General features: G+C 40.2%; 1 protein-coding gene across 3 annotated transcripts in view; it reads right to left on the reverse strand.

Moving 5' to 3' along the window:
• The window catches only part of LOC122809736 (capping protein, Arp2/3 and myosin-I linker protein 2-like), a 1549910-nt gene that overhangs the window by 211670 nt on the left and 1311399 nt on the right, over positions 1-26841 (reverse strand). For all 3 annotated transcript variants that reach the window (XM_044081444.1, XM_044081445.1, XM_044081446.1), the window contains exon 30: positions 15638-16034. In XM_044081444.1, the coding sequence (XP_043937379.1) occupies positions 15638-16034 (397 nt within the window). The remainder of the gene's footprint in view (positions 1-15637; positions 16035-26841) is intronic.

The raw sequence follows: 26841 nt of genomic DNA on the forward strand, positions 1-26841 counted from the left end.
CACACACACACACACACACACTCGCTCATTGACATACTGTATTAAATGATTAAATATTTAAATATGTAAATAAAAACTTGGTTGTTATTTGACAACGGTATAAAAAGGCTTGGTCCGTTTACACCATTTTCATGTGTGACCTGGGCCATAGGGGCAAGGACACATGCCATACCCCCTTGCACACACACAGTTTAGGCTAGTTCATTTTTGAGAAGAAACAGTACTACCCAAGCTATCTTTCTTCCCAGATGCCCTGCTAATACTTGTGCTGCAAGACTCCCTCACTATACATACCCGCTCTGGTGGCAGTACTAAGATTTTCTTCTTATACACACTTTGCGATTCAGTGCTGTTTAGATTTTTATTTTGAGATCTCCTAAGTTCATGGGTTCATAGGTGTTTACTAGGCCAATGACCACAAGGGCCTTTTAAAGCCTAGCCATGCATCCCAAATCTCTGACAGGCTCTGGTACCCTTGATAAGTGTATACAGGGGGTTTGGGAGATGAAATATTTACCACCAGGGGCCTGGCAGATGAACAATTTACAAGCTGTCTGTGTCCATTAGAGCCACAGGTGCCAAACCAGGGATGAATTTCCTGTCCCCATCCAACTGTCCAAGTTACACTTGAATTGGGATAGGGAGGAACTCTGCTTCACATGGATGGGGAGCCTGTTCCAAAGATGGGTTCCTCTCTGAGATACATACCCATCTCTCCAGAGGGTTCTGTTTATATTACAGGCAAGGTTTAAGTCTTTAGAAGGGGTAATTCTGGTGCTGTTTGTTTTGCAGATATCCGGAAGGCCCATCAGTGTGGTGCCTGACAATGCCTTCTATGCCAGGAATAGATTTCCCCTCATAAGCCTGTTGGAGACAGAATACAGGGCTAGGACCCTGAGATGGTCTGCACAGGACACTTTACTTACACCCTGTATTCTTTTGGTGAGGAACCTTTGTGGATGTTCAATATGTCTGGTTAGGTACATACCAAAATGTGGCATTGTACTCAATGACAGGCCTGATGAATGCCGAATACAGTGGAACAATGACTTCCTTGGACCTAGATGCCATACTTTTGTTTGTAAGTTGTGTAACATAGAATGATTTCCTCACTGCTGTAGATGCGCGATGGCCAAAGGGAAGATTACTGTCTATGTGTGTCCCCATGTCCCTGACTACTGTGTCAACTCTTAGGGATGTGTTGTTAATATGATAGTTACCAGGGGTGGATGACTTCCCAAGGGATATTATTGTGCATTTCTTGACATTTAATTTTAGTCCATGGCTCTAACACCAGTTGTTTGTCTGTGTCAGCCTTTCGTAGAGAATATTTCTGCCAGTGTGGGATTAAATGACAGCTCCTAATTTGCAATCATCTGCAAATTTAGTCAGCCAGAGGCCACTGACATTGCCCTTGTCTTCAGAGAAGTAAATGCCAAAAAAGAGCAGTCTCAGGCTTCTAGTTTTGGCTCTTGTCAAAAAGTGATGATTATGGTGGTCTGTATTCACAACCTTGTTCTTGAATTGCATACTTTTTTTGCAGTTGTCTTTTTTATCGTTGTATGTCTTTATGTGTGTATATCTATATTTATCTATCTACATCTCTCTCTCTCTATAAATATCTATCTATCTATATATATATATATATATATATATATATATATATATATATATATATATATGGATTCACTTTATATTCTCGAAATACTGAAATGTCGAAATTCAGTATTTTGAGGCTTTAAAGTTGAAATCTAACAAGAACAAAAACTCAGAAGTGCGAAATTCAAAATCTCGCATACCGGAGATTTTGAATTAGCTCTTCTACTCCACACACACACACACACACACACACACACACACACACACACACACACACACACACACACACCTTCCTCCCCACACACAAACACAAGCTCTCTACTACATAAAAGCAGGGGGGCAATACCCCCTGTGCTCCCCACATCCCCCTACTTAAATATTCTAACTCCAAGTTCGCACTACATACACACACACACAAAACATCACCTTGCACACACACATCACAGCAACAAAACACACTAACACACACCACAGCCCCTACCCAAAACCCTTAACACATACACACTTACCTGAATCCATAACCACAGTGAAACACCAGAAGCGCTAATTCAAAACCTCCAGTATTCGAGGTTTTGAATTTCGCGCTTCTGAGGTTTCGCTCTTTTCAGGATTCCACTTCATTGGCTCGAAATACTGAATTTCGATATTTCAGTATTTCGAGCTTCTAATGTAAATCCATAAATATATATATATATATATATATATATATATATATATATATATAGACAGATAGAGATAGATATATAATGATCAAAACTCCCATATGTTGATGTCAGTTTTGCTGACACACATTGTTCAACAAAACAGATGGTCGACAACTGTGCAAAATTAGCAATCACCAGGTGCGATCTCAGAGTTCAGAGTTAGTATACATAATTAGTAGGGGGTATAGGGTGCCCTTACAAAAAATATATATATATTTTTTTGGAATTTCTTGGCATGCTCTGAGGGTATTCCTCAGACAATACATAGTGATATATCATTTGTGTTATCAACATTTTGGTATCTCAATCATTTTTGATATACCCATACACGTGTATGTATATGCCTAGCTCAGCTGTATACAGGGACATTGTCCATGAGAACTGCTGTCACTTTACGTTACTTGGAATGTGGATAAGGTTGCAATGCACATTATATGCCCTTGTAGTCATCAGAACAAGACCAGTTGCTATTAATACCACCAGACGCAAGTAATACACGGACTAGGTACTGTAACAATCTTCACAGGAGTTGGGTCAGTGGGACATGTTCAGAATACATGAACCATCTTACAACAATAAAAGGCTGTACTGAAAAATCTTAGAGTGACTGGCCCTCTTGTGCAAATGTGAAGGTACAGAAATTCTTTGAAAGTGGCATAAATACAGTGTTCCAGATGATGACACCATCAGCTTCTGCAGTTATTAGGAATCTGTGAGGTTTATTCAAGTCATCTGACATTGCACATAATATTCCAGTACCAACTACTGTACCATCACCAGTCCAATATGTGGAAATTCCTCTGCTAAATTCCAGTCTACAGACTGGTTTCTAGTTTTTCCTGCTGCCACTTGTTTCCCAAGTTCTTCAACATGCATTTCCTTGGGTAGGAATCCTAGGCTTCAATAATAGTTCTGATATACATACTATGTAATGACAAACTAAAGAATGGCTACCTTTTCAATACCAAAATTACCAGCACCACTGGTAGGAATAACGGTATAGACCATGCCAGGTTTCTTTACCAAAACTGTAGCCATATGCAATACCTAGTAGTTATAAGGACACTGATTTGATGCTGCATTTCATTCTTGCAAAATCAAAATATGTTTCTGTGTCATTTGCCTGTTTTTTATACCCCTATTATCTGCCAGCTATCAGTTCTGATGACCAGTTGCCCCACTCATTCCTACACAGGGTTGCAAGCCACTGACCTGCCCTTCATGCCCAATGTGAGGACAGAGTCAATCACAGCCATAGAGTTTCTCTTCACAGCCTCCTAACACTCCTGCAACACCTCTATGAGATAATAAGCTACCAGTCTGTGAGGTGAGGAGCATGTGAGCTTCCACTCCTGACTCCCCTTTGACCTACATGTCCAATTCTCCTGCACCTCTCTCTCCAGCTCTTAGGGTCACTATTCAAACATGGATCACCTGGGTCACAGTAAGAGCTGTATCCCTCTGTATCATGGAATGAGGGACACATGAGATAATTTTATTATATGAATTAAAACAGATATGTGCTTGTTCTGCTGTTAGGGTGTTATGGTATTGAGAATGGCATAATTTCTTACTTTGGATTGCTTTAATCGTAAATTCTTTACTACTTTTTTTATTTGACACTGGCCACTATATTATAGCTCTTGCTTGCTCTTTGCACTTTACCATTCTCTTATATGGTTCATTTGTTTTGTTTTATTTTCCAAGCATTTGGCTTCTCAGTTTATTGAGAACTATAATTTTCAGCTTTGAACAGTAGGTCTCACCTAGATACAACTTAAGTTTTCCTTGAAAGCAAAGACAATAAATCAGTCTTTCATTACTCATGATTTTTGTTCAAGCCACCTTTGATAAATGATCGGGAAAAATCTCTAAAATACACCAGAGAGCATCGAGATCTCCATGACGTCTGTAACTGTCACCAGCATAATTCAGTGCCTCCTTACAGACTTACTGTGGCACAGTCTTGGCTACACAAACTGTGATGTCACAGTTCATATATTCAGTCACTCTCCTAGTGTCCTGCTCTGGACATCTATAAAGGTGGAAACTATACCCACAGTCTCCCAATTCTCCTACACTATTTTAACATAGATTAAAAGGCAATCTTAAATTAAACTCTTTCCCCTCTTCAGTCTCTATACTGCTGTATTCTTCAAATGTAAATGTAAATGAACCTTAGAAACCCCAACTTACTTCCTTGTAACTGTCACCCAACCATTCCCAACATTAACTTCTGTAGCCAGTACCTCAGCTCTATGAAGCCAGATGAAATATCACTTCCTGACCATAGGTTCATTGGTAAGTACTAGGCTAGCTGCTCTTGAAGGCTGTTTTAAGCCTGGCCAATTTCCTTTTTGGTGTTTGAATTAACCTGTACTATTTGGTGTTAGACTGGCATTACTTATCCAATGGTCAATAACTATATAGTACCCCAAGTGAGAATAACTGGGATCATACCATATATAATTTGAAGGGACCCATACATGGGAAGAAGCATATAGGATCTGTTTTAATCCTTTAGTAGTACTGGAGCAGTCCTGGGATAATTTTTTTGTTTCCCATTGTTACACTTGAACATGGACAAGGATGAGCTGCATTTTATATGGATTGTGAGTCTGTTCCAGAGCAGTAGTATGCACTGCTAGATAAACCTGTCCCTCCAAACCATTCTGTTGACATTGCAGATTGCAGAAGCAGTTTAGATCTTTAGACCAAGTATTTCTGATGCCATTTGACTTGCTGATATCCAGTAAATCCATCAGTACTGGGTTGAAGGATGCCTTGTATGACAACACAGGTCACCACTTAGCAGACTGCAGGATACCGAATATAGTGACAGGGCTTTGAGTCAATCCATGTAGGACAGACTGTTTAGGCCTTGTAGCCTTTTAGCATGGTATCTCTGTGGGTGTTCCAGTTGTTTCATGTGTCTGTACAGATATATATGCCAAAGGGGGCATTATATTCAATGACTGGCCTAATGAGGGGTGAGTAAAGGGGAACAATGACATCCCTAGATTTAGATGGGCGGCGCATTGGTGCAACAGTTAGTGTTGTCGCCTCACAGCATGAGGTACTCCAAATGTTATATTAATTATTAAAATAAATAGACAAAATCCATGTTTTATAAGCTGTGCAATATAAAAGGTCTTTCTAATGACAATGGCTGGACTGCTATTAGCACTTTGGGAACCCCCAGCATCTGGGCACTTCTGGTCTAAGTTTCACACTGTCGCTGCCACCCCTCTTAAGCAACCTTTAAGTTCATGGTGCAAGGTTTTAGGAGTGATATGCACAGACTAACTTATAGCTACAATGTTCTTACATTACAGAAGTTGCATGTACCACACTACGTTAGCCCATCTCACAAAGGGCATTCATAGCTACTCGCATTTATTTGCAACAATGATAAGTTACAGCAACTCTATGTACAGGGCTGGACTTGGGTGAAATGGCACCCTAAACACTGCATACTGCCCCCCCCCCCCCACCCACACACATACACACATCCTCCAGTGCTCCCCTCTGGCTCCCCCCCCCCCCCAAGCTTGGGCTCACCTCACCAAACCCATTACATTTGTTCTTCCTTTTCTCACAATTTGCCTTATGAAACCATAACCTTTTAAATGAAGCCATAACCTTTTTTATGCTCTGAGGTGCATTTTAAAGTTTTTTTTCTTTTTACACAACCTTTTCATCTAATGATGGCTTAAGCATAAATTAATATTAAGGAAAGAAATGCAGTGTTGCTGTTCAACTTTAGCTTTCCTTGCATGCATCCTTTCAACACACCTTTTCTAACCTAGACTGCACAGTAATAACCACCTAGTAAATAACTCGATTAAGATGGGGCTCCCAGAAGCCATAGGGTAACAGATGTTCTGGGGTGCATTTTGGAGCATTTTCCCAACCTTTTAATTCAATGGTGGCTTAAACAAAAATCATGAATAAGAAAAGAATTTTAGTTTTATTTTTTCCTTTCAAGGTAGACATAAGTTTTGTCCAAGGCTTAATGTTCAGAGCTAACAAAACAGTATCACACAATAAACTAACACACCAATTGTTGTCAGGATACACAGATACTATCTGGGAACACTGCCTGTCTCCCTAACTCTCTAATAAAGGCAGTTACTGCCTGTGCATTCATCTGGTGTTAGACTGGTATGAAAGCAGAGGTTCAAATGGCCACAGTCATGTATTTCAAGTGACTGCTGTCATATATAAACATACCATGCCTCCTCACTCCTCACCCCATAAAGGCAGCCATCTGTATACATGCCTGATGTGTGACTGTGAGGAAAGTGAAAACAAATGATTACAGTAATGCATTTCACTTTGTTGCTCCTAGATAGTACATTGTCTCTACACAAGCTTAGTAATCTTCTGTATATACCTCTGAACTCTCTGAGAAAAGTAAAAGAACAATCCTAACACAGTCCCCAGCTCAAACACAAGCTCCAAGTTTTGTCTATGATGAAAATTGTATAACTAATGACCATACCACCAGCAGTCCCCCACACAATCTGCAGCAACCTTTGGTGCACACTTCTGAGCAGGGCTGGTTTAAGAATGGGTGGGACTGAGGGCAGAATCCACCAGACTCCTAGAAGATCTAAGTGTCTGAATGTCCTGTGATGTATTTTATGCCTCACTTTTGAAATATAATTACTTGTTAACTGCATGTTTTACTGCTACCCAGAAGAGTAATGTGTACGGTCTGGCATTATTGGGTGTCCACAGATAAAAATCAGTCATAATTTTTACACACATAACACACACACACACACACACACACACACACACACACACACACACACACACACACACACACACACACACACACACACACACACACACACAAGCCATAGCAATACTAGTTTTGCACTTATTTTAGCAAATAGCAATACATTGTACAACCCTTCTACACCAAATCAGTTTAGCAATCATCAAGCAGCAGCAGGGTAACTCACTTTTATTTTCCTCATTGAGGAGTAATGCATAACTGTCACTGTCCCTGATTTCAAAGACTGTCCCTGATTTTGCACCATAATTTTGCTCTGTCCCTCATAAAAAGTTTTATTTGCTGGTAAATCATTTGAGACTACGGTCAATAAACCCACACACCAGAGTTTCAAACTTTTTTTATTGTCCAAAAAATGCACGTTATTTTTCCCGGGATTCAATAACGCCTACACTAAACGTACATACACTAAGTGTACACCATTCTGAGTGAACAGACAACACAGGCATAAAGCACACCTTCTTCCTCCTAATTTCAGTTTTCCTACTGATATTCTAGCAGCTTTAAATATTGACAGGGATTCATAAAGGTTATCACAATGTGTAGACTACATGTACACTTCGTGTAATCTTTCTGAGTGAATAGAAAGCACAAAAACTGTGATAAGAATGTTACTGAATACATATCATGTACACTTAGTGTAGGCTTTAAACTGAATCTGGCCTGTTATTTTAATAATTTTTTAAATGAATTAGAGTAATATTTAAAGTGTGCTCCTGATTCTGAACCATTATTCTATTATTTTTGGCTTTGCCTAGAATTCTTGAGCAAAGAAGTTGGCAGTTATAATCCCTGGTGTTCTGCCAGTATTTATAAAACTCCCTGAATGAGAAAACCATCCCTGGAGATCAACGGCATCATCCCTTTATAAATCCAAGGTAATCACCGAGATTAGCCACTCTGGACTGTTGATCTTTAGTGCTTACCTTTCTAGTTCACTATCAGCTTTATCCTGACAGGGTCATATCACAACCCTGTTCAGGTTAAACAGCGGAATCAGAACATTAATATATTTTTTTGCCTCATTTTCCCCAACCAGCATCAACTTCTGTGGGGCCTCCACATGGTCAGAGATGATTAAGGGAGTCCTTGTGCTGCAGCCATGAATATTGCAGGTACCTAAAGCTGGCTATGTCATTAGTTTTAGTGGAGAGAAGAACTATGTCAGCAGTAAAATATTGAATGGACTTGTGAAGCCTTTTAGTTGACAAAATACTGTTACTATAACCAGAGAGAGATATCGCTGAGTCCTAAAGGAGATATAAATAAGGCTTATTATTACTCATCTGGTTTATTAAGTGCACAGGGTTGCTGCACTAACTTTTGTTGGTTTGACATTCATGTTACAAAATATCAAAATAAAATAACATGCTGTAGTAGGTGGTCACCCCAGGACCAGGGTTCACTGATTCCTAATGGCGGATATGAAAATGGACACATGTTGGTCAAAAGTTAGTTCACTGTCAACATAAGTTCCCAAATCCCAAACAACTGGGTCAACTCTTAGGGGTGTATTGTCAATGTGGTAATTCCTTGGGGTAGATCACTTCCAAAAGGGTATGCTATTGCATGTTTTAGCATTAAGTTTCACTCCATAATTTTGGCACCAGTTATTTATTTTGGACAAGCCTTCTTGCAGGATGGCTAAATCATCTGGGAATTCAATGACTGCTCCTGAAATGCATTTATCTGCAAATTTAGTCAAACAGAGTCCTTTGATATTGGCTTTTACTTCAGAAAAGCGGATGCCAAACAGGAGAGGTCCCAGCACAGAACCCTGGGGGAATTCACTGGTAACAGGTCTCTTTGTGGAGGTAATTTCCCAATTTGATTTCCTGTGTCCTATCTGTGAGCCAATTGGCATTCTAATGGGTGACATAGGGATCTACTCCCATGTTTATTTAGTTTTTCTACTATGTCTGATTGGGGATTGCATCAAAAGCATTGGCCAGGTTGAGGTGTGTGTGTTTTACCTTCATCTACTACTTTGGTGACCTTTGCAAAAAATCCACCGGGTTGAGTAAACATGACCAATTACCACAGGATATTGTTTCAAATCTCCAATCTCAGGCTGGAAAAATATTATATAATTAAAACTGCAAGAAAAACCCAGACAAGCTAGAGTTTTCACAGTGTGATACTTTAAATGTCCTGTATGTCCATCCAAGGCTAGTGGGGTTTGGCTTTATTGGCTTGAAAGTTACCATAACTTGAAAAGTGAAAAAGGCATGATCATTCAGAAGCCATGTAGATGAAACACTTGATGTTCTTAAGGCGCCATCTGCATATATCCCATGGGCCTCCATTACACGAGGTTTAAGGTATCACACAGTGAAAACGCTAGCTTGGCTGGGTTTTTCTTACATTTTTACTGAAGTGTTTGTCTGTGTGACATGCATACCATTTGTTTTTTATATGTCTATATAGGGGTCCTATCGGATTACCGAAGTTTCAAAACTTTGAACATCATTTGAAACTTCGAAACTAAAATAAAAAAAAGTTTATGTTTTTGCAGGGGGACAAGTCCCCTCCTGCACTCCCACACCCCCCTGATGATTAAATATACCAGTTCCAAGATGGCACTACAGTGAGGAAAACAATACATTTTACGTTCCTCACTGTACAGCGATCTCCATTCAAAACTTTTGAAGTTTCAGAACTTCGATCATATGGTCTTAGCCGTATGATGCTCAAAGTTTTGAAACTTCGGTAATCCAATAGGGATCCATATATAGATAAATGTAGATGCACACACACGCACATGCACACACACACACACACACACACACACACACACACACACACACACACACACACACACACACACACACACACACACACACACTTTTTCTCTTCCTAAAAATGTTTTAGTTACTCAAAAACTGATATCCCATGTGTATCATGCTTGAAAAAAATACATTTATTTATTTACCCTTTATTGACTGGATTATTCCCACTTGATCAACTGACTCTTTTCAAGGAAGACCGGAGGTGGTATTAATACTGACAGAGATAATTTTGCACAATGGCACAAGAGAACATCCTCTACTCTTTTTGACAAGTAAGTCATTCGTAGGCTTCAGTAAACCAGTCCTTCACCAATGTTACTATTACTATTCCTTTGATTCAAGGGACCCCGATAGCGCAGTTTCTTATTTACCATCCCCTGGATTTTGCATACTTGTTTAGTAAGCTCTCATTAAATGAATCCCTGCTAACTTTGATAAACAACTTCTACGTATTTTACATAAAATAAAAAAAGAATCAAAAGACATAGCTTAACCTGATCAGTTTCCTAACCGCAAACTCAGCGGTTTTTTAATAGCTTGCTTTGTTATCCGCTTCCCTTATCCTTGAACCTCCTCAATCTGCACCCAGCCATCTCCCTGTAACAAATCCTGAACATATACAGTGGATATAAAAAGTGTACACACCCCTGTTAAAATGCCAGGTTTCTGTGATATAAAAAAAGTGAGACCACAATAAATCATTTCAAAACTTTTCCCACCTGTAATGTGACCTATAACCTGTACAATTCAATTGAAAAACAAACAAATCTGTTAGGGGGAAAAAATATAAAAAAATAAAAAAACATACAATAAGTTGGTTGCATAAGTGTGCACACCCTTAAACTAATACTTCGTTGAAGCACCTTTTGCTTTAATTCCAACATTCAGTCTTCTTGAGTATGAGTCTATCAACATGGCACAGGTTTGTATACTTTTTATATCCACTGTACTTCAAATATCTGAGCATTGCCTGCCAGATGATCCGACTGGCACCCAGCCAACCCAGGACAGTTTAGCAGACCAAGTATGGGAGGGAGCTGATCAGAAGGGTGGGAGTGAGCGTTTGACACCAGCTTGTCTATCTTGGGTTTAAGAAGTGTTGTGGCCTTATGCTATGATGACAACTACTAGAAAGTTAGATGAACAGCACGCAGCATATGAGCTGAGGATATATATTTGCATTTACCAACCTAGATATGCACTGCAAGCTTCATTCATATGCCCAGCAGCATGCAAGTATAACAATGAGGCTCTTGCATTAGCAAATGCTCATGTAAGGGTGGAGTTAGAGCCCATACCAGCAGAAAAAAAAAGAACATTCTAGGTACAAATGATAGTTTATTAGGTACACAACTCTTATTCCCCAAACTCTGGATAAAAAAGAGGATGCAAAGAAGTTATTTACCTCTGCAAAGAGGAGAGATCCTCATATACACATAACAAGGTGTGTGCGTGCTTGGAAGGGCTTGTCTACACAATACTTAGTGAGGAGTAGCAGTCGACATTGCTAACCTAAATATTAACTGATTAATTTTATAACAAAAAGTACTTCACTGTAACTGTGACAAAAAATGCAAATAAGTGTTTATTCCATGCTTTTTATGTATACCATGATAACGTCTCTCAGCTCTTTCTCCCACTAACTTTGTGCTGACCTCAGAAACTTATGCTACTGCTGTAAATAATATCATACTAACTGCAGGATAATTATGCAAACTATGTTGCCATTAATAACTATTTCTTTAAAGTATCCACCAGCTACAAACTGTCTTAAGTTTGTTTCAAACATGTCTTTTATACAAATAAGTTTCATTTGTTTTACAAATACTGTGCATTTGTATACCTCTTTTAACTCCTTCCATCCTGTTTCCTCCAGTGCAATACTGGTCACCCCGCTGAACGGTCACTCTGTTGCTATTTAAAAATCATTCAATGCTTATTAGTTGTTGTACCTTCTCTAGCACAGGATTTACCTACATGTGTGTGTGTGTATATATATATATATATATACACACACACACACACACACACACACGCACCTGTATATATGCATATACGCATTCAGATACACATAATATGGATCCCTATCAAATGATAGAAAGCTCATGATAGAAACTCATTTCACTGACACCATAAGACAGAAAGCTCAAAACACTGAAAACTCATTTGACTGAAACTCAAAACACTGAAAATGCTATATGCCCTTTTCCCCACAGTAGTGCGATCCTGGAGTTAGTATATATAGTTAGGGGGGTGTGGGGGGCTATTGTTTATGTAAATATTGTTTTCTCCAGACAGTTATTCATTGTAGTTATAAGTATCCATGTGTAGGGTTTAAAATGTATGAAGTATGTAACAAAACATTACTAAACAATATTAAACTGTACTGGGTGAGGGGCTACGCTCCCCACACACCCCATTGTGGGGGGCTATGCCCCCCCATACCTCCCCTTCTTTAATATTCTCACCCTGAGATCGCACTACAGTTGGGGGAAAGGGGCATATACACTGTCAGTAGTATTTTCAGTGATTTGGACCCTATGTCAGGAATTTTCGGCAAAGTGTCATAGACCCATATATATATATATATATATATATATATATATATATATATATATATATATATATATATTATATATGTACACACATATATATATATATATGTGTGTGTGTGTGTGTGTGTGTAAAGCAATCGCAGCTCAGTTGACTACATAAGAAAATTAGTAATACTACTCACATCTCTTAAATTTCCCAAATTCTGAAGATCTAGCTCTTAAAATTTCCACAGCATAAGATAACATGTTATACCCTTAGCCAAATTTTAATTAATGACCTTTCTACCATTTGTTTTTTGCCCTGCTAATGCTAGAAAGCAGCTAGGCCTTCTGCTTGCTGACAATCACCACCCAATCCACTAGCCCATTCGATCTTCAAAGGTAAGGGCACATTTATATTTTCATTACCTGTGAGGTGACAGCCGATCACAAGGATGACACATACTGTGAGCCATGTGGAATTTCTGGATTTAGTACCTAACCCTGACCCTGGTGTCTGCCATGGGCACTCACATCTCTAAAATGGGCCTCTTATGCCCTCCCCCCAATGATGACTGTATCCTCCTAGACGTGTCTATGAAGGCTACCTTCACCAGCTAGGGTCAGCCAAACCCATATCATCAACATCAATGACATTTGTGACCTTGCAAGCTTCCTGCCATGCCAGGAAGCCACCATTCCGTTCCCCTAGGATGGATGAACTGGCACTAGCCCCTTACTCCCACAAACTCCCTACTTGAATTCAGACTGTCTAGAATATATTCAGTACATTTCCCTCTGTACTACACAGCTGGGCATGCCTAGCTTTTTATAATAAAAATATGCAGTTCTACTGAGCATAAAAAGTGTAGGGTCTTCCTTTTGTGTAAAGAGTGCATAAAAAGATTACTGTATTTCTCGTGTGTAAACCAGTTTTCAAACTATAAGTATGCAAAGATCCTACTTAAGCCATACATCTATTTTTTCCTCCTCATACTCTAAACAGCTGCTTCTTTCCATGTGTTTCATACCAAACACTCTATCACTGCTCATTGCATTATAACATTGTATGTTATATCTCAACCTTGTATGTTACTATGCAAATATAACTCCCTGCAATTCATTTTTCTGTTCCCTAGACCACAAAACTCTAGTGAGGTTAACAAAATTCTCCCATACTTGGATAATAAGAATGTCTACCTCTTTTTTTTTTCAAACTCCATTCCCACCCATCTGGCTCTGTCATCTTCCATTTTTGTGTTATTAACTGCCAACTTACCTCTCCCATCTTTTCCAGCAGCACTTGCCTGTAGTATCTCTATTTTCTGTATTTCCCTAACGTAAGTGGATAATTTATGCTGATATGGCTTTCCTTCATGAATAAATTATATGTCACCTTACGCCTATGCGAACTTCCCATATGTTCAAGCTCTCCACAATGTGTACACAATCACTGCTTCCCATCTCACAATCTAAATTACCCAGTTCACTTCAGTTACACACCATCTTTCTCCAGAAAATGCTGAACTACGTAGTCCAATCACATACACAGTTTCATCAATGTCTTCCAGCCCACTTCCAACATTTCTGCTTTAAACATGACTCGCTCTTTCTTTCTTAATCCTAGTGGGACTAACCCGTTCAACAAAGTGTAAACAAATAAATAAATAAGCACTCACTTTTTCTGAATTCAGTTAGTAGATCCCAAAACAAATAAATAAGCACTCACTTTTTCTGAATTCAGTTAGTAGATCCCAAAACAATCTATGTAATTCATTCTCTCTAAGTATTAAATGTAAGCAGAAATAGTGTAGTAATCATACTATTTTAAACCTCACATCAGGAAAGCATCAATCCCTAAATGAATCAATCATTTCACAAAGACTGCCTAATTTAAATTTCAATAAGCTGAAAACATTTCCCTTTGTAGTGAATGTTTTGAAAGGCATATCAGTTAGCCAACCCTTGTACTGCATTATTGCTATATTTATTTTTAATTGTCTTACTTTATTCATTACTAGAATAAGTGACTGGACCTTTTCTAGCCATGACCAACACACAACAGGTAAGTATAGTATAAGTGGGCAATTTTAGAGAAGCAAACTGACTAGCTTTGAAATTTTCAACAATGCAATTTTGCTCACTTTATCCCATTCTGTGAGAAATTTGTTCCTCAATTTATGTGTATACTTATTCGTTTTGTATAAATTATGCATACTTGTTTTTGTGGGTAAATACTGTATTTACACCCGGGTTGAAAATGGTTCATGTGGATCAGTGTTCTATCCTGTTTAACACACTCAAAAATAAATAAACTTAAGTACATCTATAAAATAATCTGCAGCAACTCTCCAACTGTAGAAATGTGCATATTGCTAGCAGGATCAACATGTGCTGCTCCACTCTGTCAGCTGAGAATCAGGACCTTCTTTCTGCTTTAAAAGGAGATCTCATTCATTGTCTTGTATTCCATTCAGATGCAGTGTCATATACCCAGCATGTGTAGTTGACCACATTCTCACTGACCATGTATCCTCATTACTGACAGGCACACACAATGGCCATCCTTATACAGGCTCCTCCTCTCCTTATACAGGCTCCTCCTTTCCTTATACAGGCTCCTCCTTCTTGGGTTGTTTGGCACTACTGCACCAAAGTTATAGAGCCTCAGGCTGCTGACTGCAGTGACTCAGTGCAACTTATCCATCTACTTTCTCCACATCCCTCAGCACAGCAGTCTGCGACCTTACTACACCTCGCACTTGCTAAGTCTTCAGCTTCTCCATCTTATCACAAACTTTTTCAAGCATATGAGCAACACTTAATGCCTCAATGTCCACCATACTGAAGTCAAAGGAAAGGAGAAAAATCGGAAGAATTCAATCTAGCTCAGGAGGTCCCTAGCGCTATCTAGTTGAAGAACAGGAGAACTGCCTGATTTATATGGATTACGGGAACCTTTGACAAAAAATATCATCTTGAGGCTCTCCTAAAAGTAGACCACAAGTCTTTTGGGATGCACACATTCAATAAAATGAAAGCAAGCAAGCAAGCAAGCAAATAAATAAATAAATAAATAAAACAACATATTTAAATCATTAAGTTCATGTACATAAGCATTAGCCTTCAAGATGGACTGCTGCTGAAATAATGTCACATTTTAGTTACTTTACGACAATATGAACACCCTGCTATAACTCACTGTACCTTATCATGAGTAGACAAGTCATCTTGGCTTCCACCAGACATAAGGATTAAAGACTGAGTCTTCCCTTCCCTCAGAGCGCGTTTTGACACATTTCTTTTCTCAGAATCAGGCGTTTTGCTTTCTTCTTGGCTGGATTCTATCTCCAAGGTATCTTTTTCTTCAGGCTTTAACTTACTGCTGTCCCCTGACCTGCTTGGAGCTCGTAATAACTCTGCAAAAGATTGCTTCAGTCTTTTGTTTGGTGCTGTGTTGCCTTCTAATTCTTTCTCTGGCTTCTGGGTTTTGCTATACTTGGTTTTCTTAAAAAGGAAGTAATCCCCAAATTTCTTTTTGATGTTCTTAGAACCAGAAGACACTGAAGTCACAGATTCTTCATCTCTCCCTGAATGAATCTGACTATAAACGAAAAAGAAAATAAAAGACAAAGAATACTCAGTAACTGTTATTATTTAACAGCTGTAATCTATATTAACTGAAATATCACAACAAAGCAGAGTGCTTTAAGAAGAAAGCATTACACAATTATACCATAATGGTACAAGCATAGCATTGAAACGTGCCACACAGAGATAGAGCCCTGACTACAATCCAAGTGACCTGAGATTGAGTGGCCATCCTGACACTGGATTAGCTGAGAGAGGGATGAGGAGGAGGAAGATGCTGAATCTACTCACTTCTCTTTGGGTGGGTGAGGAGTGGAAGGTGGCTGGGAATACATAATCCATTTTGTACTCTTCAGTAGAGACTACAGTGCCAGAGGAAGCACTGGGGGGGGGGGGCATCTTCTGGTTTACATTACTCAGAAAGGTGAGTGATGGTCCTACTCAATCCCCATTACAGTCTGAATCCCAGAGGCATCACTGGATACGGCAGAAAAATGGCTATGGCCAAGCTAGCCCTACAGTGGATGTCAGCACCACTCTCAGTATCAAATTCACACCCCTCAGGAAAATAACAGACTGTATAATCATATCTGCCCTCGTTTGGTGTTCAAGAACCACACTGTCCTTCTATGACTTGTGAAAATCTTTATTTATTTAGTAGCATTATTTCTCTACTAAGTCTTCTAAAATTAAGGTGTGAATCCCATCAGGCCTCATTTTTTATTTACCCCTAGTTCTAAGTTTCCCCAAAAGCTCTTTTTGTGCAAGAATGAGACCAATTATCTCTTTCAATAAATGATTTTGATAAGCATCCATTCTACTTCTTTGCAAATATTAAATAATTAACATTAGTTTTCATTGTTACACCATCCATTTTAAGTAGTCACACCTTCCTTCTCTTTGCATTTCTTTTCTCCATTTTCTGAAACATTTTCTTTTCCACACTTGACACTAGTCTGTAACTTCATTCTATGACTTCCATTCCTAGTACAATCTGTTTTAACTGGTAAGGGTCTCTGTCTTAATCTATTCAGTGGCTCCCTTAGTTCCTAAATGCTATATGACTCTCCTTATAGGTTCATAGGTAAGTACAACGCTTACTGCTCTTGGGACCATATTAAGCCTAGCCAGTTTCCTTGTTTGTGCTCTTAATAACCAATTCCTTTTAGTTATATACTGCTCTTACCCATCCTGTGGTCAATAATTATATATATTACCTCTAAAGAGAATAACTGGGATCATATCATTAATAATTTGAAGGGACCTGTGAGCTGGATAAAGCATTTAGGAGCTACCTCTCTCCATTGGTAGTACAGGGTGCGGTCCTGGGGTATATTTTCCTTCTCCCATCCATAGATTTAAGTTGCACTTGAATATGGACAGGGATGAACTTTGTTTTATATGACAGGGGAGTCTGTTCCACAGCAGCAGTATCCTTTGCAAGATATAACTGCCACTACAAACTGTTCTGTTGATGTTTCTGAAGAGGTTTAGATTTCTAGACTGAGTATTCCTGAGGTCACTTGACTTGTTCTTATGCAGTAAATCCATCAGTAATTGGTCGGAGGATTTTTTGTATACCAGATACATGTCATCTCTTAGCAGTCTGTAGGATACCGAGAATCATGATAGGGCTTTCAGTCAGTCCATGTAGGACTTGTTGGTTAGGTCTTGTATCCTTTTAGTAAGGTGTTTCTGTGGGCATTCCCATTGTTGCATGTGTATGGACAGAATCATGCCAAAGGGGGCATTATATTTAATGACTGGCCTAATGAGGGCTGAGTAAACAATGACATCCCTAGATCTAGACACAATTCCTTTGTTTACAAGTTATGCAATATAGAAGGGCTTTCTTACAACAGGCACATGCAAATCAAAAGTTAGGCCACAGTCCACATTATTTTCTGAATCTCAAACAACTGCTTCAACTCTTAGGGGTACACTGTATTGTCCTTTATTGTCCTTAATCATTGGCAGATACATGTTTTCCATGGATTTTTCTTTAGTGATAGCTGTTTTAATGTAATATTACTTCATACCACTTTCATGCCTGCATGTTGGCTATTTTCAGAAGGTACGGACCAATTTTTGAAAAGAAAAAGCCCACTTGTAGTTCAAAACATTCTCTTTTGTGTGACTTAACAAAGCATTTACTGAGTGTGAACTGTACTTTTTTTTATTACTTGTAGTGAAACAGCTGACCAGAAAAGAAGACCTTGTAGTATACCTAGTAGCCTTTGACTGGTATGCACAGCAGGAAGAAAGGGTCTGGAGTGACTGGGCTGGAATCCTCTCAGTTCAGTTGATAAGGGAGTCTTTGAAATCCTTCACAGACATGTAAGGAACTGACTAGCTGGACTATTAAAAATTAAACTAGGCACTATTTCCACTTCAGTGCCACAAGGTTAAAAGTTTCATAGTTGGGACTTTTCTCTTAACAAAATAGTTAAGATCCCCATTATGTTCTTAAATTACAGATCCTAGGGGACAACATACTAAAAGTAAAATGACATGGGAAGTTTAAAAGGGTTTTGCCTGATATTTATTTACTTAATTAATTTTATTTTATTCATTTATTGACTGAATAAGCCAGCCTTACACAAGTGTACTTTTTTAAGGGGCAGCCCAGGATCACATTCTGTTTAACTGACTTGCTCAGTCTTACAGTTGAGAAATGGAGGTAGAAGGAATCAAACCCTGCATCACTGACTACAGGAAACACCTCCTCAACAGCCTAGAGTCTTAATCCTGTACACTGCTAGACAGTTGACATACTTTAATAATGTGAGTGTGTCAAAGTGACCCTAAGGTTTAGTATAGAGATTGCTAGGCAATGAAACTATGTTTAAATCTGAACAGTGTGGACCTAACGCAAAGCATGTGTCAAACTGTAGTAACTAACTGAAATTATCATCTGTAGACATGCTCTGCTTTAAATGTGAGGAAAGGAGTCATATAGCTAGGAAGGTTTGTAGGTGGAGAACTGACAGATAAAATAAAACTGATGGAGCTGTAATCAGTGTCTGTCTTCCTATTCTAAGTAGAGTTATTGAGCTAAGCTTATTAAAAATTGCCTCCAGTGATGTACAGTCATTTATCCATGTAAATTCCTTTACAAGCACGCAAGTCTACTTGGAAACATTTAATGGCTGACGATATAGCCAGTGTTTCATTTTCTTTTTTGTGTATACTGTTTCTGTGCATCTGTGTAGGTTATTGCCTTCTGTTTGTCAAACTGCACCGTACTCAGTATAGCCCCTAGGACTAATAACTTCATCTCTGCTTCTAGCACTTTCTCAAATGGTGGGTAAAAGTATGACATCAGTCTCCTTGAGTATATAATTTTTGCAGCAGTTCAAGTACTTTATGCTTTTTGCCTTCAGTTATACATTACACCATTCATAGTATGTGTTCCTTTTCATTCGTTCTACCATTATGGTTACATGGGTGATAAAGTTATAAGTAAGCTGTTAACTTTCATTTACCATACCTATCAGACTTCTTATTTTTCTTGATTTTTATTTTTGTTTTTAATTGTTTGTGAAGATATGTCCGCGGTGGTGGTGCTGCGGTAGCATTGTCGCCTCACAGTAAGACGCTGTCCGGTTTGATTCTCAGCTAGAGCGTCTTCTGCGTGGAGACATGCATGAATGGGCATACGTTTGTTGAAGGTTGTGCGTCAGGGCTGGTAACTCGGCATGTAAAAATCAACTACCAATCATTAGCGGACCGGAGTTCCGCTGCGGTGACCCCTAACCAGGAAAAGCCGAAAGACACAACAAAAAATTGTTTGTGAAGATATATTTGCTTTTAGTTGGGTCTTTCTCTGAAAAATATGAAACTACAGGAACTGTAGCACTATAGTAGTCTTTTCAAATTCTCCATATTTAAGGTCGGTTCATTACATTTCTGTTTATTAAATATGTTTGCTTGTAGACTCTTGTTCTTTCTGTGTTCAGCTAAAAGTAATCAAATCTGCATTTTTTTGACATTCCTAGTTCCTCATATGATCTGCACTGTTAGATTTAGAAATGTGTCTGATGCAGAGCTCATGCTAAAGATCCAGCTTTTATCTTTACAAACCATTTATATATATATATATATATATATATATATATATATATATATATATATATATATATATATATCCTATACATATCCTATATATATATATATATATATATATATATATATACATAGATAGATACATATATAAAATATATATCCTATACATATCATACATATATATATATATATATATATATATATATATATATATATATATATATATGGTAATGTTTATCAATTCCTGCTGTCTGGGTATAATTCACATTGATTGTTGCCTGATTTCAAATCTGTCTTAACAAGAAACTTTAATCCACTATGTTTATTGATAATATCCTGTGTTGATGTAGTCAGATAACCCACTGTCAGGTGTCTCATAGGTTCATAAGTTCATAGGTTCACACTAGGCTATCTGCCCGAGGGCATTTACAAGCCTAGCCCATAGTTTTGTGGCTTACGCCACCCCTTTAGTATGGGGAACTATACCCATTATTTTGCTGTGCCTCTGTTGAGCAGTGACACTGACGTAATCCCTGGGGTATATCTGTGATCTCCCATCCATTGGTCAAGATTTCTCTTGAACAAGGCCAGCGAGGTGCTCTGCCTCACATATACCGGGATTTTGTTCCACAGCATAGGGAGTCTTTGGGTGATGAATCTATCCCTCCAGCACGTCCTATTAATAGCCGTATCGAGGTTTAAGTCTCCCGCCCTTGTGGCTCTGACGGATCTAGATTTTTTGAGGTGAAGCATATTCATCAAATCTGGGTTTGACATGGCCTTGTATGTCAGGCAAAAGTCACCTCTGAGCAAGCGTGGCGACTGAATAGAGCTGGAGTTCTTTCAGTCGGGCAGCATAGGACAGATTTTTGAGACCCTTTATCCTTTTGGTGAGGAACTTTTGTGGCTTCTCCAGCTGCTGCAAGTGTCGGGTCAGATACATTCCAAATGGGGCATTGTACTCAATCATTGGTCTGATGAGTGATGAGTATAGGGAGACTATGACCTCCCTTGATCTAGATGTGAATCCCTTCATGATAAGGTGGGCAATGTAGAAGGTTTTCCTAACTACTTTAGCTACATGGGTGTCGAATGACAGGCTACTGTCAACCTGGGTCCCCAGGTCCCTGATAACTTCTTCTGTGCTCAGTGGATTGTTACCTATATGGTAGCTAGGGGTAACCTTGTTTTTCCCGAAGGGTATGACTATGCATTTTTTGGCATTTAACTTTAGGCCATGGCTCTGGCACCAGTTATCCGTTTCTGTGAGACCCTTCTGAAGGATATCTGTGTCAGATGTGTTTTCGACTACGGCGCCCAGTTTGCAGTCATCTGCAAACTTTGTCAGCCATAACCCTCCTGTGTTTGCTTGTACTTCGGAAAAGTAGATGCCAAACAAGAGTGGGCCCAGGACTGAGCCCTGTGGGACACCACTTGTGACAGGCTTTGAGTCTGACATGGCGCCAGCAACTCTGACCCTGTGGGTTCTGTCACTCAGCCAGTTTGCAACCCATCTTGTGATGTATGGGTTAACATTTAAGCTGATGAGTTTTTCAATGATACCCGAGTGGGGTATTGTATCGAAGGCCTTCGCCAGATCGAGGTAGGCTGTATGGACTGCCTTTCCCTCATCAATGACTTTGGTGACTGTTTCGAAAAAGTCAACCAAGTTTAAAAGGCATGATCTGCCTTTGACAAAGCCAAACTGGGTTGGATCCAAAGTCTGCAAATTCCCTGTGTCTTTATTTATGAGGTCCATTATGATCCTCTCCATGGCTTTGCAGATAAGGCCTGTCAAGCTTATGGGCCGGTAATTTCCAGGGTCGGTGGAGGCACCGCCTTTGTGAAGTGGGACCACAGTCGCAGTGCGCCACTCCCTGGGTACGTATCCAGAGATGAGACTATGATTAAACAGCTGTCCTAGCTGTGGGTTTAATTCCTCGTTGAGTTCGTGGAGCACACAGCCAGGGACACCATCAGGTCCCATGGATGCTGTGTTTTTTGCTTTGGAGAGAGCAGTTCTCACTTGGGCGTTAGAGATGTTTGGGGGGCTGCAATCATTTGGTATAGATATCTCTCCTTTTGGGGGGGAGGGGGGGGAGTTTGCACTGAACCTGTCAGCCAGTATGTTGGCAATGTCTGTAGGATCAGTAATCTTCACATCATTTTGAACTAGTTCTGAGCATATCTGGGAGTTTCCTCCCAAGTTTCTAACATAGCTAAAGAAGGCCTTATGATTGTCTTTTGAGTCTTTAGCTATTTTTCTCTCAAAATTTGATTTGGATGATTTTATGAGAGCTCTTAGTTTTTACTTATAGTGATCAAAGATGTCTTACCTTTTAAGGATTTTGCTCTATCTTGTAGTAGCTTCCTCCTTTTGTTGTAGAGTTTGTTTATGGCTGGGGTCCACCAGACTGGACGCTTGCCTTTGGTACAAAGAGTCTTTGTTTTGCTTGGGATTGCCTTATCCATGCAGTCCTGCAGGTGCTGGTAGAAGGCATTCGTAAGTGATTCAGCGGCTTGAGTACTGTTCTCCGCCAGCTCGGGGGCCTTAAAGGAGACCACACTAGTCTTTAGAAGTGTGAAGTTGGCTTTCGAGAAGTTCTTTACTGTGGTCTTTTTTATTTCAGGTGGGGGTGGGATGAGGACCTCCAGCGAGATTAGTTTGTGATCTGATCTCACCAGTGAGGGGTATACTTCCGGTGTTGAACATTGTGCTCCCATGTTCGTGATGATGAGATCAAGTATGTTTTCTCCTCTTGTGGGGATGGTGACTAGTTGTTCCATGGCATTTGAGTTTATGAATTCCAGGAACTTTTGGGCTAGAGTGTTTGGGCTTGAGTAGTGTTCCCAGTCTATATTAGGGTAATTGAAGTCACCTAGTATGATGGTGTTTGGAGATACATTTAACCCCTCCAGTGTTTTCAGGAAAGCCATGTGAGGTTCCTGAGTTTGTGAGGGTGGCCTGTAACATGCTACAATTTGCAGAGCAGTCTTGCCTATGGTTAATTGCACCCGGATGGTCTCCGATGCATCATGCGTTGCCACCAGTCTTGAGGTGTGGGTGTCCTTGATGAATATGGATACCCCCCCTCCTTTCTTGGTATTGTCCGGATTTTGGGGCCGGAACGCATGATATGAGGTAAAACCTGATAGTGCTGGGGTGCTCTCAGGAGCCTTGAACCAGGTTTCTGTCACAGCACAGACATCGATGTTCTCCATACTGAGAAGGGCCTCGAGTGCGTGCATTTTGAGATTTAGACTTCTGGCATTGAGCAGCAATACCCTTAGTTTTTCCATTTTTGTGTTCTAGGGTGGTAGGTTTAGAATTTGAGCCTTGCCTAAAAAAAGGCACTATGGGGGTGGCAAGAGCCTTTGCCAATATCCGGAATCCCAGGGGTGACAGGTGCAAGCCGTCCTTTGCGAAGCAGCGTGGCTTGTCCAGCATGTCATCCCAGGCAGACAGACATTGGATCCCCTTTGAATGACACCAGAGTTTAAGCCAATTGTTAAAGCAGATCATCTTATCTCTGTATTGTGGCATCATTCTTGGTGAAGGTAGGATACTGCTCAAGGTCAGGGTCATACCTACCTGGGCAACATAATCAGAGAGCTCCTCAATGTCTCTTTTCATGTAGTCCAAGGAGGTACGTCTCAGGTCGTTTACACCAGCGTGGACAATGACTGAGTCGTATTTGTACCTGCTGTTGAGAGACCTGAGTGCTTGCGTTATGTGGCGGATTCTAGCGCCCGACAGGCAGCTTACTGTAACTCTCTCCTTACTCAGTCTGGTGATCGGGATGTCAGTGTGTCTGACTATGGAGTCACCAATGACTAGTGTGTCTGGCATTGTGTTTGGCCTTAAGGGCTGTGACTGTTTGACACTCTGACTGTGAGGTCTATGTGTTGCAGGTGTTGTGTTCTGAGGTGGTGGTTGTTTGGGTGTCTGCTTTGGTGGCCTCTGCTGTTTTGGTAGATTTTTGATCAGAGCCTCCGAGTATGTCTTTGTGTGTTTATGTGTATGATTCGAGGTTGTGATGGTACTATGTGAGACTGGGTCTATAGTGTGTGTGGTAACCTTCTCCTCCTGTCTGGTCTTGCCAGTCCTATGTCTCCTATCCTCAAGTCAGTAATTATTCTTATTTTTCGTATCTTTTTTTGGCTTTCTGGTTATAACTATAGGCAAGGCCCATGATGTAGACTGTGGCATCTTTCCACAGATGCCTAGCATTCCCACCTTTCGTGGAAGGGTATTGTCTTTTGTGGCCAGCTACAAGTGGTACATTTGCATTTATCTATGATTTAACTTGATAGTTTTTAAGCTTTTTAATACTTTCGAGCCAGGCTTTGCAATCTTCAATTATGTTTGCAACCTTAGAATTCATTTTTTAGGCAAGGCTCAAAAGACAAACCCACCGTCGTAAATAGCACAAGTAACAAAAATCTGAGGGTAATGCTACTCAATGCCAGAAGTCTGAACCTCAAAATGCAAGCACTCGAGGCACTCCTCAGTATGGAGAAAATCGATATATGTGCAGTAACAGAAACCTGGTTTAAGACTCCAGAGAGCACCCAAGCACTACCAGGCTACAACTCATACCGTACATTCCGGCCACAGAACCCGGACCGAAATACAAAAGGTAGGGGCGTATCCATATTCATCAAGGATACCCACACCTCCAGGTTAGTGGCACAGCATGATGCTTCAAAGATCATCCACGTGCAACTAACAATAGGCAAAACTGCAATTCAAATTGTAGCTTGTTACAGATCACCCACCATGTCCCAGGACCCCCATTCCGCATTTCTGGAAACACTGGGAAACATAAAGGTCTTACCAAACACCCTAATATTGTGTGATTTCAATTACCCAAACATTATCTGGGAGAACTACTCAAGTACTAACTCCCTTACCCAACATTTCCTAGAATTTATAAACTCAAACACCCTGAATCAACTGGTCAACACTCCCACCAGAAGTGACAACATATTGGACCTGGTCATCACCAACATGGGCGACCGGTGTTCCACACTGGAGGTCAACCCCTCGCTGGTGAGATCTGACCATAAACAAATCACTTTGGATATCCACATTCCGCCATCACCCCCATACAAGAAAACCCCCATGAAAAACTTTTCAAAAACAAACTTCATGTTATTTAAAACCGATGTGGAAAGTTTCAAAGCTAAAGGATAATGCTGTCCAAGCTGCAAAATCCTTTACTAATGCATTCTACGGGCACCCACAAGAATGCGTGGATTGTGCTATCCCAAGCAAAACCAAGACTCACTCCTCCAAGAAAAGTAAACCAGTCTGGTGGATTCCTGCCATAAACAAGCTATACAATAGAAGGAGGAAACTAGTACAGAAAAGAGTAAAATCCCAAGAAGGGAAGACATCCCTGATCAGTATCAGCAAGAAACTATGATCATTCATAAAATCATTTTAGGCGAGCTTTGAAAGAAAACTTGCCAAGGACTCCAAAGATAACCACAAGGCATTCTTTAGCTATGTCAAGAATCTAAGTGGCAATGCTCAGATCTGCTCGGAGTTAGTGCAGAATGGCACAAAATACACTGAACCGACTGATATCGCCAACATCCTGACGGACAGGTTCAGCTCAAAGATAACCCCCCCCTCTCACCCCCAAAAGGGCCCATAACCATACCAAAAGAATGGACAGCCCCTGAAATTACAGACACTCAGGTTAAAACAGCCCTTTCCAAAGCCAAAAACACAGCATCAATGGGACAGGATGGTGTCCCAGGCTGCGTCCTACACAAGCTCAATGACAAACTAACCCCTCACCCAAACACACTGTTCAAACTCAGCCTCTCCACAGACTACGTACCCATAGAGTGGCGCACAGCAATGGTTATTCTGCTCTGCAAAGGTGGAGCCACAATAGACCTCGGAAACTATCACCCTATAAGCCTGACTTGCTTGGTCTGCAAGGCTATGGAGCGCATCATCATGGAACTCATTTACAGAGACATTGGGAACCTCCAAGCACTGGACCCTACCCAGTTTGGCTTTGTTAAGGGCAGATCATGCCTCCTATACCTGGTGGACTTCTTTGAGACAGTTACCAAGGCTATAGATGAGGGAAAGGTGGTACACACAGCCTACCTAGACCTCTCAAAGGCCTTCAACACCATTCCCCATTCTGGTATGATAGACAAGCTCACCAGCCTGAACATAAACCCCTATGTCACAAGATGGGTTGCTAACTGGCTCACGGACAGAACCCACATGGTGAGAGATTCGGGAGCTAGGTTCGACTCTAAACCGGTTACAAGTGGTGTTCCCCAGGGCTCAGTCCTAGGACTCCTCCTGTTCAGCATATACTTCTCAGAGGTACAGGCAAGCACAGGAGGACTATGGCTGACCAAGTTCGCAGACAACTGCAAACTAGGGGCTATAATTGATTCTCAGGCTGAAACAGACATCCTCCAAAAGGGTCTCACTGAGACAAATACCTGGTGTCAAAATCATGGCCTCAAGCTAAATGCCAAAAAAGTGCATAGTAATCCCTTTTGGAAAAAACAAAGTATCCACAAACTACCACATAGGTGGTAGTCCCCTAAATACGGAAGACGTAATAAGGGATCTGAGGACCCAAATCGATAGCAATCTCTCCTTTTATAATCACATTGCCAAAGTGGTTAGAAAATCCTTCTACATGGCCCACCTAATCACAAAAGGGTTCGCATCCAGATCAAAAGAGGTCATTGTGCCCCTCTACTCATCACTC

Source organism: Protopterus annectens, chromosome 8.part0 (genome assembly GCF_019279795.1).
Source record: "Protopterus annectens isolate FY-2018-M chromosome 8.part0, PAN1.0, whole genome shotgun sequence".
Lineage (NCBI taxonomy): Eukaryota > Metazoa > Chordata > Ceratodontiformes > Protopteridae > Protopterus > Protopterus annectens.